The sequence below is a fragment of the Macaca fascicularis genome, chromosome 6 (genome assembly GCF_037993035.2).
Source record: "Macaca fascicularis isolate 582-1 chromosome 6, T2T-MFA8v1.1".
Taxonomy (NCBI): Eukaryota; Metazoa; Chordata; class Mammalia; order Primates; family Cercopithecidae; genus Macaca; species Macaca fascicularis.
In genome coordinates, this window is record NC_088380.1 from 59,037,877 (window position 1) to 59,051,564 (window position 13,688).

The 13,688-nt window shown below is 34.7% G+C and overlaps 1 protein-coding gene across 14 annotated transcripts in view; it reads left to right on the forward strand.

Moving 5' to 3' along the window:
- The window catches only part of NDUFS4 (NADH:ubiquinone oxidoreductase subunit S4), a 116,358-nt gene that overhangs the window by 36,590 nt on the left and 66,080 nt on the right, over window positions 1–13,688 (forward strand). For 12 of the 14 annotated variants that reach the window (XR_012413658.1, XM_065546247.1, XM_065546258.1 and 9 more), the window contains one exon: window positions 4,973–5,051. The exons of 1 other annotated variant lie outside the window; for it this stretch is intronic. Coding sequence is in view for 12 of the 13 variants with exons in the window: in XM_065546247.1 (XP_065402319.1) it covers window positions 4,973–5,051 (79 nt within the window). In the remaining variant the exon portion in view is untranslated. Of the gene's footprint in view, window positions 1–2,209; window positions 2,344–4,972; window positions 5,052–13,688 lie in introns of those variants that run through there. One more of the 14 variants, XM_065546248.1, reaches the window with a different exon arrangement.

The window sequence follows — 13,688 nt, forward strand, 5'->3', positions numbered from 1 at the left end:
ACGAATGTTTGTAGCAAAATAACCCAAATGTTCATTGATGGATGAATAAAGAAAGAAAATGTGGTGGATGTATGTGATTTTGAAAGATTTTTTAAAGAAAAACAGATTATTATGTGAGTTGGGTGATTCTTGCATAGCATTTCTATAGGGGATTATTAAAACAAAGTAGAACTATTGTCAATTCCACTTACTAGAATCAAATACACTGCCATCACTAGAAGAAACTTTAGAGCAAGAAGTTCCTCATTTTATGTTTTCAAAAAATAAAATATAACAGCAGAGGAGTTGAGATTTTCTCATCTATAGCAAAACATCTTTTGTAAACATTTGAGCTATTTATTATAAACAAATACACTGATAAAAATTTATTTCATATTGTTATCAAGCTGTATGTAAAAGACAACACAATAAAAAAGACAAAAATCTCACCAAATTGTTTTACTTAACCAGAGTTAGAAATAAGATTTATTGATAAAAACCAGGATTAGAAATAAGGGTTATTGATTTTCATTTTCAAGATATCTCTTTTTCAGGAAACTTATTCAGAAAAACAGAATAAATGGCTTGTACGCTTACAGTTACCTTGACTAGTAATGGTAATTGATAATCACAATCACAACCCTCAGAGTTTATCCTTTGGGCTGAGAATTAAGAATGATACTTTACAAACCTGGAAATTGAATGGGCAAATTAACAAAACAAACAGATGGACAAAAATAAAGGCAAACCCATGAGGCAAACAATGTTTTTAAGTTTGTCAAAAATGAGTATTAAACAGCAGAGTAAGTAAAATTACCATTTATTTTCTAATGATTACACATTAGTCATTGTTTCTACATGAACACTTACTACTATTTGATACATTGACCAGTAAAATCTGATTATTAATATTTTGGATATTTTTGCTTTTGGCTATTCTGGAAAATGCTGCTATAAACATTGGTGTGCAAATGTTTATTCGAGTCTCCACTTTTAGTTCTTTTAGGTGTATACTCATAGAATTGTTGGATTATAGGATAATTCTGTTTAATTTTTTGAGAAACTGCCATACCATTTTCCATAGTAGTAGTACCATTTTATATTCCCATAAGGGTACCAATTTCTATACATTTCTGTTAATACTTATTTTCTGTTTTTTTATATACTAAAATGTTGTAAAAGGGAGTAAAATGCTATCTCATTGTGTTTTGATTTGCATTTCTCTAATTAGTTCTGTTGAGCATCGTTTCATGTGCTTATTAGCCATTTGTATATCTTTTTTGGATAAATGTTTATTTAGGTCTTTTCCCCATTTCTAATTGGGTTGTTTTGTTGCTGTTCGAGTTCATCTTTTAAAATTTAGAAATGACCCCCTACTTATTTCTACTTATTTGTAGTTCTTTTACCTCTTTTAGATGTTGATTCCTTACTATTCTATTTTGTATTATTTTCTTCTTGTCTGTCTTACACTTCACTTACTGTATGTTTAGTTCTGATGTTTTTGGTTTTATGTAATAGCTTCTGTCATTTTTTTCCTTTATACTTTGTAGGCCTTGTATCTTTTTTTCTTAGCAAGGTTTTTGTACTCTTAATATTTTCTTTACATCTACCATTTCACTGATGTGACATTCCTTACAGGCTAATCAACAAACAGATATTTACTATGTAATTCATGCATAGTCTAAAATTTACTATAGATTATACTTTGTAGGCATAATTTTTATCTATTTATTTATTTATTTATTTATTTATTATTTTTTGAGACGGAGTTTCTCTCTTTGTTGCCCAGGCTGGAGTGCAATGGCACGATCTCGGCTCACCGCAACCTCCGCCTCCCGGGTTCAAGTGATTCTCCTATCTCAGCCTCCTGAGTAGATGGGATTACAGGCATGCACCACCATACCTGGCTAATTTTGTATTTTTAGTGGAGACTGGGTTTCTCCATGTTGGTCAGGTTGGTCTCCAACTCCCGACCTCAGGTGATCCGCCCACCTCGGCCTCCCAAAGTGCTGGGATTACAGGCATGAGCCGCTGCGCCCGGCGTATTTTTATTTTTTATTTATTTATTTATTTTTTGAGACAGAGTCTGACTTTGCTGCCCAGGCTGGAGTGCAGTGGTGCAATCTTGGCTCACTGCAACCTCTGCCTCCCGTGTTCAAGTGATTCTCCTGCCTCAGCCTCCTAAGTAGCTGGGACTACAGGCATGCCCCACTAAGCCCAGCTAATTTTTGTAGTTTTAGTAGAGATGGGATTTTGCCATGTTGGCCAGGTTGGTCTCGAATTCCTGACCTCAGGTGATCAATCCACCCGCCTCAGCCTCCCAAAGTGCTGGGATTACAGGTGTGAGTCACTGTGCCAAGCCCGGTAGGTATAATTTATCAAATGCTGTGTTCATAGTTGACTCTGGACCTTCGTTGCTACCTTAACTGTCCGGAATTGGAGAAAAACTTTTCTCCACATCTGATATTTGAGTCTTTTAATAATTGTTTTCTGCTTAGAGGGTAGTTACTTATCACATGGTACAACTTACACAAGCACACATTATATATACATTTTAATTTAGGCAGATTTTTCTGAAATATATACATATATTTTAAGTAAAAATTAAAATCCCTCTTTGCAGTCTAACCTATCTTAAAAAAATTTTTTTACCACAGATTTTTATTGTGAGTTTTAACTTTATGGTAGGATTGTTTTACTTAACATTTTTGCCCTTTTTATTGTCTTGTCTTTTACATACAGCTTGATATAAATTTTTATCAGTTCATTTGTTTATAATAATTTCACATGTTTATAAAAGATGTTATATAACTGTATTATTACAGTAAGTTGGAGGTTAACCTAAAATTATTAAAGTATACCTATCCTTAAAGTAAATTATATATGTATTTTAATATAAAATTATTAAAGTATACCTATCCTTAAAGTAAAATATGGTTTTATAAATTAAGAACTTTACTTTGGATTACAACTAATATATACTAAGATTTTCTTAAACAATTATGACATAATTGTTGTAAGTTAAATCCCCTTTGCAGTAAAAAATTGCACAAAATGGGTATAGAGTTTTAATCTACCTAATAATTTGTACTGTTTTCATCTAACAAGTGGCTTCATTTGAGAAAATATAGTGTAGCTTTTCACGGTTTTAGTTACCCACGGTCAACTGTGGTCCAAAAATATGCAGTGGAAAATTCCCAAAACAATTCATGAATTTAATATTTGCTCCATTCTGAGTAGTGTGATGAAATCTCATGCCATCCAACTCTGTCTCACCCAGGATGTGAATCGTCCCTTTATCTAGTTTATCCAGGTTGTATAGGATACCTGCCTGTGTTAGTCGAAACTTAGTAGCCATCTTGGTGATAAGACTGACTGTCTCAGTATTGCAGTGCTTGTTTTCAAGTAATGTTTATTTTACTTAATTGATCTGTTTTATTATTAGTTATTGTTAATTTCTTATTGCCTGATTTGTAAATTAAGCTTTATCATAGGTGCGTATGTATTTAAAAAACAGTATATGTAGGGTTCAGTTCTATCAACAGTTTTAGGCATCCACTGGGCGTCTTAAAATGTATCCTGCAAGGATGAGGGGGAACTCCTTACTGTATTTAGAAACTGTGATGACATTTTCTGATATTTCAGGTTCTCATGAGTTCTCTTATCATTACCCAGTGTTTTTCTTGTAATATGTGGATTTTAAAGTATTTAAATTTTTTATTGCCATGTTATTGACCTTAATGATTCCCAAAATAAAATAGATATTAAGAGGTGCTTAATTATACTTTAATACAACAACTAGGACATATATTTTAAGTTTGTGTAAATCATCTAAAGTTATTTCCATGTTAATACATTTTGTGTAGGTGTATTTCTGAGTGGGGCATTTACAATGATAAAGAATTACAAAATACCTTAAATTTGGGAAATAATTGACACATTTTAAAGTAGATTCATAAAGCAGTAAAGCCTCTTGTATTATGTTATCTTTAAATTATAACTAAGAAGGTTTTCTATATGACTGTGTACACATTATCAAAAGTTGAACTTATAGCACAAAAAGTTCAACTATTTGTGTCAATTATTTTTGTCAATTATTGGTTATTATGTTGCATTAAAACTATGATAGTGAATATATTGTATTAAAAAAAAGAAAGTACCAAATCCATATATTTGGGTTGGAAATTTGAGCCATAGTTGTATATACTTACTTTTTTGCAAGAGAAATCTATATCAGATAGCCTAATAGTTTGGAAAACTCTTTAAGATGCTAAAATGCCACAGCACAGTCAGGGATAGGTATGACATTCAGTAATATAAACAACAATGTGTACATGAAACGTCCGTTAATGTTAAGTAATTAGAGAGACAGTAGGAAAATGCTAATGTAAAGGGGCTAGATTCTCTGTCCATTTTACTTCTAACCTAATATTTTCATTTTAACCAATTTTATTTCTCCCATTTTGTGAATGGGCTACAGAACTAAACTAATAACATTAGTTAAAATAATTATACAAATCATTCCCATGTAAAGTACTTTTGGTGTGAAATTAGAGTGAAGAAACTTTTTATTATGATTGGGATTTTTTTCTTTTCATTTCTGATGCCATCCATTTAAGAATCAGTGTTCCAGAACAATTGGTATAGCTTTGCATGTTTCTGGCTGGTCGTGACAAATCAGCCACTGTACACTCATAGACAGCAGTACAGTAGTTGTCACTGGTGGCCTTTCTGTGACAGAGAGCCTGAAGACTGACATAAAGCGCAGCCTGTTGTGAACTGTCAAGTGAGTCTGCCAAAAACTCAGCAGACAGAACTAATTGCAGAGAAAAAGGACTTTTGTGCCCTCTTCTCTTTCTTTCCTTTCCTTTTTTTTTTTTTTTTTTTTTTTTAAATAAGACAGATATTGTTAAAGTAGCTTGTTTATGTAAGATTTGTCTGTCTCTCCTCTCATTGCCTGGATCCTTTCTTAACTTAAAGTCTTGCACTGCAGGTCATTGAGCACTTCCACATGGAGATTGGCACAGGACCAGACTCAAGACACACAACTCATAACAGTTGATGAAAAATTGGTAAGAATTTTCTACTACACACTGCTATGGTTCTGCCTTCAGGGTTATTTTTGTACTATAGATATTCAGTATGGTGTTCCAAGTTTTCAGGAAAGTGGTTTGAATTTGAATTTCTAGATTATACCTAAATTTTAAGAAGAAATATTTGTCATCAAAAGATAATTTATATTAAGCATTATATACAAAAATAAAATCATATGCAAATATTAATATATTAAAATTATGAAAGGCTTTCATTTTTGTGGTGTTTATAACTAGCAGTTAGAACATTCACTACTTTTTGTAATGAATGTTTTGCTTTTTATTTTCTCAGTTGCACTCCTATTTAAGTTGTGAGATACTTGCTAGTACTGTCTAAAACTAAGTATATTAGGTTTTCCTGGAAGCATACAATATTTATTGTCACTGTATGTATATATGTGTATATGTATACACACACACACACATTTTATTTCTTCATATGTATGAGAGATTACAACTAGCAAGACTAACAACAAATGAGTAATAATCTTTTGTAAATCAGTAACAAACAGAATTTTGGCAGCCATCACTTATAAAATTTTTTAGAGTGTGGTCTGTTACTTTACATGCAACTTAATATTTATGCTTCAATAGCATACATTTTGTAATGTTTCCAAAACTTCTGATAGAATTGAGTAATTGTATATGTATGCTTTTCATTTTATATCTGTTTTATAATTATCAGATATATAGGTGTGTTTCTTAGCTACCCCCTTTATTATTGTACAGTATTTTATCACTCAACTTTGAGCCTATAAACATAATCTAAGTAATAGGTCACACTTAAATTTCTATTTGTACCATTAAAGATACAGACAAATAAATGTATAAGTAAATAGAGACAGTTTGGAAAATTCACATCTTATGCTGACTGGTTTTATTTTAAAATTATCTCTTAGGTCTACCTATTGACATTGTCATCATCCTGATCTAGGTTACATCATCTTTCACCTAGATTTCTACAGTGGTCTCTTACCTGATCTCCCTAGACTCTTTAATCCTAATCTGATTAATTTTCCTTAGGATGGCCAAAATCGTCTTTGAAATGCTGGTATTGTCACCCTCTTTGCGTCCTTTGGTGCTTTCCATTGCCTTTAGAGTAAACATTAAAATCCTAACATGGCCTTTGACATCTTGCATGATTTAACTCCTGCCTTCCTCTCTAGGTTTATCTTATACTACTGTGTTTTATATTCTGTGGTCTAGCCACATCAAGCCTGGAACTTGCTATTCTTTTTCCTGCTTCAAGGCATTTGGAGTTCTGTTCACTCTACCTGGATGCTTTTTACTAACCCTGAGGTCTTCATCCAGTCACCATCTACCTATTCTTTAAATGTTAATCAAACACCAGTTGCTTAGTCAAGTATAAAAGAAATGAGGGGCCGGGCATGGTGGCTCATGCCTGTAATCCCAGCACTTTGGGAGACTGAGGTGGGCGGATCACCAGGTCAGGAGTTCGTGACCAGCCTGACAAACATGGTGATACCCCGTCTCTACTAAAAATACAAACAGTTAGCTGGGTGTGGTGGCGAGTGCCTGTAATCTCAGCTCCTTAGGAGGCCGAGGCAGGAGAATCGCTTAAACCTGGGAGGCAGAGGTTGCAGTGAGCCGAGATTGCGCCATTGCACTCCAGCCTGGGTGACAAGGGAAACTCCCATCTCAAAAACAAAACAAAACAAAAGAAATGAGGCAGTTATGTGTGTATGAGGTGAGGATGATTTTCACATCCTGTGTATTCATTAATGAGAGCACTATTATTTTAATTTTTCCTACGAGCATCTTTTTTAACTCTCAAGAGGTTGCCTTTTCTATAGTTTTCAAATTTTAGAGTTCACTAATAACCCTTCTAAGTTCTCTTCTTTCTAGTTTGAAGAATGAGTGAGTCAGCCAGTAATACATTGCCCGAAACAGAGTGCTATGAAGTGTATCAGAGAGGTAGACAGACTGGATTGGTTTGGTATTTTTAATTATATGTCATTTGGTTGCATACTGTTGAATTTTCTTGCCCTATATAGATTTTCCCCAGCTTTGTTATATCTTTCTTGAAGTATTAGTTGTCCCTCAGTACCTGTAAGGGGATTGGTTCTAGGACTCCCCTCAAGTACTAAAATCAATGGATACTTAAGTCCTGTGTTAGACTGTTCTCATATTGTTATAAAGAAATACCTGAGGCTGGGCGTGGTGGCTCATGCCTGTAATCCCAGCACTTTGGGAGGCCAAGGCGGGCAGATCACAAGGTCAGGAGATCAAGACCATCCTTGCTAACGTGGTGAAACCCCGTCTCTACTAAAAATAAAAAAAAATAAGCCATACATGGTGGTGGGCGCCTGTAGTCCCAGCTACTTGAGAGGCTGAGGCAGGAGAATGGCGTGAACCCGGGAGGCGGAGCTTGCAGTGAGCCGAGATGGCACCACTGCACTCCAGTCTAGGCGACAGAGCGAGACTCTGTCTCAAAAAATTAAAAAAATAAAAAATAAAAGAAAGAAATACCTGAGACTGGGTAATTTATAAAGAAAAGAAGTTTAATTGGTTCATGGTCCTGCAGGCTGTACAAGTATGGCACCAACATTACTTGGCTTCTGAGGCCTTAGGGAGCTTTTACTCATGGTGGAAGGTGAAGCGGGAGCAGGCACATCACATGGCAAAAACATGTGCAAGGGACGGGGTGGTGCCATACACTTTTTTTTCCTCCCTTTTTTTTTTTTTTTGAAGCAAAGTCTCACTCTGTCGCCCAGTGCAGCAGTGCAAAGTCGGCTCACTGCCACCTCCGCTTCCAGGTTCAAGTGATTCTTGTGCCTCAGCCTTACCAGTAGCTAGGATTACAGGCACCCGCCACCATGCCCAGCTAATTTTTGTATTTTTAGTAGAGACGTTTTCACCCTGGTGACCAGGCTGGTCTCGAACTCCTGACCTCAGGTAATCCACCTGCCTCAGCTTCCCACAGTGCTGGGATTACAGGCGTGAGTCACTGTGCCCGGCTGCCATGCACTTTTAAATAACCAGATCCCATAAGAACTCACTATCACTAAGACAGCACTAAGCTATGCATGAGATATCTGCTTCCATAACCTAATCACCTCCCATCCGTCCCCACTTTCAACATTGAGGATTACATTTCAACATGAGAGTTGGGCAGGGACAAATATGCAAACTATATCAAGTCTCATATCAAATGGCATAGTATTTGCATATAAACTATGCATATTCTCCCATATACTTTAAATCATCTCTAGAAAACTTATAATGCCTAATACAATGTAACTGTTATACTGTACTGTTTAAAGAATAATGACAAGAAAAATGGAGGTATATGTTCAGTACAAATACAACCATACTTTTCGGTTTTTTAATAAAAAACTGTAGATCAGGCCAGAATGTCACTGTGGTTCTCCAGCTGAAATCAATTGGTTATTATTTTTGGTACATGACAGACATTTTCTTGAAAATGAACCTGTCACTTCAAGGAAGTGTTGCCCATGATACACTTCAAATGCAGTGTTAGTATTTGAACCCTTGTGCTCATCTCTCACTCCCGGAACAGTCTTTACATACTAGAAGGATGTCAAGCTCAATCACATCAATGGCAGAATTAAGTTCTATAAAAATTCTAACATTGTGTACTATGCTCAGTGCTAGGTTGATGGGATTTAGCTGCCACAAATCTCAGCATCACAAAATACACCCAGGTAACAAACATGCACATGTACCTCTTGATTCTAAAATTAAAAATTGAAATTATATAAAAAAAGAAAAAAAAGGCTGTTCTAGCGGGATTGGTAACAGATGTGATTTTTGATACTGTGTAACACAATATATTAACGTTTGGAATATCTGTATACCTCTGTGAACCAGTATTTTTCATATGGCCAGTGCCTGATATAAAATCATACATATGGGTAAACATTTCCTTTAAAGTACAAAATAGAACAATGGATTTTTAAGGTAATCAAGTATGAAAATATTAGGGCTATCAAAATTTTGCTCCTTCTTCTAACAACATATCTGTATGATAATGAGTTTCCTTTATATATTGCAATAGAAACAATCCACCAAAATGGTTTGAATGCAAGAACAGATGTTAGAATTCAGCTGTCCTCCATTAAGCTAGATATTAAATTTTCAAACGAGTGCCAAAATGCAAATGAGTGCCACTCTTCTCACTTTTTAGTTTTTGAAAATAGCGTTTTTAAAATTAAAATCTTTATATTATTACATAACTGGCTTATTTTAAATTAATTTTTTTCTTCATTTTAATTTATTATGTGATAGATATCTATGGATATACAGGCATACTTTGAAGATATTGCTGGTTTGGTTCCAGACCACCACAGTTAAACAAATACCACATTAAAGTGAGTCATGAAATTTTGTTTTGGCTTCCCAGTGCGTATAAAAGTTACGTTTCTACCACACTGAGGTCTGCTAAGTGTGCAATAGCATTATGTCTAAAAAATAATGTACATACCTTAATTTTAAAACATTTTATTGCTCAAAAATGCTAACGATCAGCCGAGCCTTTAGGGAATTGTAATCGTTTGACTGGTGGAAGGTCTTGCGTCCATGTTGATGGCTACTGACTCTGATCAGGGTGTTGGTTGCTGAAGGTTGGGGTGGCTGTGGTAATTTCTTAAAATAAGACAACAGTGAACTCTGACACACTGATTGACTCTTCCTTTCATGAAAAATTTCTCTGTAGTGTGTGACACTGTTTGATATCATTTCACTCACAGTAAAACTTCTTTCAAAATTGGAGTCAAGCCTCTTAAACCCCACTGCTGCTTTATCAGCTAAGTTTATGGAATAATCAATCCTTTGTTGTCATTTCAACAACGTTCACAGTCTTTATCAGGAGTAGATTCTATCTCAAGATACGACTTAGCTCATGCATGAGAAGCAGCTTCTCATTTGTTCCAGTTTAATCATGAGATTGTAGCAACTTAATGATTTCTTTAGGCTCCACCTACCACATCTGCAATGACTTCCTCCACTGAAGTCTTAGACCCTTCAAAGTCATTCATGAGGGTTGGATTCAACTTCTTTCTTTTTTGTTTTTGTTTTTCCATATCAAATCAATATTTATTTCAGGACATGCCATGTCAAAATAAAACAAAGAGTCAACCCTTGCCTTTAACAATTATATTGTATTATAAAAGCACTTTACAACTCCATCCCATCTTTAAGTATAAGTTATTCGCATGTGGGTTAATGATTATCTGTAAGCATTTCTCTGTTCAGATCCATAATCCAAGTGCTCTCTGAATATTACAAGGTGACAATAAGTGAGAAGTGAAGGAGGAAGAGGAAAGAAAGGGAAAGGTTCTCCCAGTTTAAGGTTTTGGACTTAATTTCTTTCAAACGCATGCTAATGTTGCTATTTTCATCTCCTATGAATCACAAATGTTCTTAGTGGCATCTTGAATGGTGAATCCTTTCCAGAATGTTTTCAATTTACTTTGTTCAGATCCGTCAGAGGAATCACTCTCTATGGCAGCTATAGCCTTATGAAATGTGTTTCCTAAATAATAAGACTTGAAAGTCAAAATTGCTCCTTAGTCCACGGGCTGCAGAGTGGATGTTGTGTTAGCAAGCATGAAAATGACATCGTTGTACATCTCCATCTTGGGTGACCAGGTGCATGGTCAGTGAGCAGTAATATTTTGAAAATAATCTTTTTTTCTGAGCAGTAGATATCAACACTGGGCATAAAATATTTAGTAAACCATGCTGTAAACAGCTATATTGCCTTCAGACTTTGTTACTCATTTATAGAGCAGAGGCAGAAGAGATTTAGCATAATTCTTAAGGGCCCTAGGGTTTCAGAGTGGTCAGTGAGCACTGGAATTGCATTGGCCTCTAAGAGTCAGCCTGTCTTCTGAAGCTTTGAAGCCAGGCATTGACTTCTTTCTTGCTATGAAAGTCTTAACTGGCATCTTTTTCTGATACAAGGCTGTACATTGAAAATCTGTTGTTTAGTATAGCCACCTTCGTCAGTTATCTTACCTAGATCTTCTGGATCACTTGCTGTGGCTTCTCCCTCAGCACTTGCTGCTTCACCTTGCACTTTTATATTATATAGATGGCTTCTTTCCTTAAACCTCCTGAGCCAACCTCTGCTTTCCTCCCCTCTCAGCCTTCATAGAATTGAAGAGACTTAGGGCCTTGCTCTGTATTAGACTTTGAATTAAGGGGATGTTGTAGCTGGTTTGATCTTCTATCCAGACCACTGAAACTTTCTCCAGTTAGCAATAAGGCTGTCTAGCTTTCTTATCATTCATGTGTTCACTGGAATAGCATTTGTAACTTTCCTCAATAACTTTTCCTTTGCATTCGCAGCTTGGCTGTTTGGTGCAAGAGGCCTGGCTTTTGGTCTGTCTAGGTTTTTGACATGCCTTCTTCACCTAGCTTAATCATTTCTAAATTTTTACTTAAAGTGAGAGACAGGAGACTCTTCCTTTCACTTGAACTCTTATTGTTGGGTTATTAACTGGCCTAATTTCAGTATTATTGTCTCAGTGAATAGAGAGACCCAAGGAAAGGGTGAGGTATGAGGAAATGGCTTGTCAGTGGAGGACACACACAACCTTTATTAATTTAGTTTGCTATCTAATATGGACGCAGTTTGTGGCACCCCAAAACAGTTACAATAGTAACATCAAAGATCACTGATCACAGAGCACCGTAACAGATATAATAATGCAAAAGTTTGAAATATTGGAAGAATTGTCAGAATGTGACTCAAAGACTTGAAGTGAGCACACACCAGTAGACTTCTCAACAGAGGGTTGCCAGAGTCCTTAAATTTGGGGAAAAAAAACAAAAAAAAAAACCAACAAAGCACCATTAATCTGTGAAGCACAGTAAAGCAAAGTTCATAAAATGAGATATGCCTATATCTTTTAAAAACAAAACCTTGGAGTCCCAGTAGCTTTTAACAGTATAAAGGAATTTCAACATCAAAAAGCTTGCGAATCATTCTCCTAAGTCTTCTCTTTTCTGGGTTAAACATCGCCAGGGCTTTGATTTATTTCAGATGAGTTCCAGTCAGTTAATCATCTTGATTGCCAGTCAGTTTGACTGAATCTCTTTTAAAATGTTTTTACCAGAATTTTTCATACTACAGATGTGGTGGGGATTATTGCCTTATTCCTTTTAATCATAGCAGTTCTAGTAAGGCAACTTTAAATTTAGGTTGTCATACTTCTTATGTGGATTTCATGGAGAGCTAAAACCTCAGATTCTTTCTTATGTGTGCTGTTATCAAGTTGTGTTTCTTTTCATCCATCTTTAGTATGTGATCATCATTTTTAACATATTCACAGAGTCACTGAAAGGACATCTTACCCAATAAAGTTTATTTTATTTTTTTACTGTTACATTTTAGAATTTTCTATACAGTATATAATAAATTACAAGAATTTTCATAGTACTTTGGATATCAGTGCTAATATAAATACGAAGAAAAAAATTGTGTTTTTTTTTTTCTGAACATCAATTGTATATCAACAACATGTATCCTATCTTTCTTTTAGGCATAAAATGTAGAAAGGAAAAGTCTGCCTAGCATTTTCTAGTGCAAGAATCCATTCTTTCATTTTGGAACTATATACAAAGTTAACATTGTTGAGTACAAATCTTCAGATAATAAAATTGTGGCAAATCCTGGATTATTGTTAATAAAGAATATGGTATCAGAGTACTTTCTGTGCTTCTAATTAGTCAATTTTAGTTTGTTATGTATAAACTGCTAACTAATCTTTTTACTCTTGAAACTAACAAGAATGTAAATATCAAAAGAGTAGATGACAGCATCTGAAAATAATCCTGTAAGCTTATGTTTAGAAGCACAATGCTTAAAAAAAAAAAAAAAAAAAAAAAAAAACTTTTTGTGGGCTGTACCATTATTTCCTAATATATGATACTTCCTACAGATACTAAGGAGATCTTATGAATGGTTGTTTGCTTGGCCCTTGGTTTTTGTTGCAGGAGGAGCTGTGCCATGGAGGTTAGGTGAAGAATGTCTTTGCCTTTGTGCTTTATTATAAGGGTAACTTTTTTTTCTTTATGCCTCCCTCCACCTCAGTCTCCTTTCAGGACATTTGATGAATACCCAAGTCCAATGAACATGTTGTCTTTTTTATATTCACTTCAGCTATAGAAAAGAGAGAAGTTAAATTTGCAATGCTCTTTAAAGATTTTAAGTAGGTATTCCCCTAAAAAACAACCAAAATATAAATTAGTCCTACATAGGTATACCTTCAATTTGCTTTCTAATCATTTTTTAGCCCGCTTTTTACACCCTGATTCCTTGTTTGTGACAATTGCCTTATATGACTGTTTAGTACAGTTAAAATATTACTAAGAAAATAGAAAAATACCCTCCGAAAATATAGGAGTAGTTTCAATTTCTTATTAAAAATGACACAAAATAAGCTTTAATAGTTTAGACAGTAATATATTGTTTTTATGTAAATCATGTTGGCTGCTATCTTTCCTTCATTCTTCGTTTATTTATTCAATAAATACTTACATGTGCCAGGCACTATGCTTCAGTGTTGTATTGACACTTTACATTGTTTTCATTTATATACTGAGTTATTTTGTTTAAAAACTATTAAG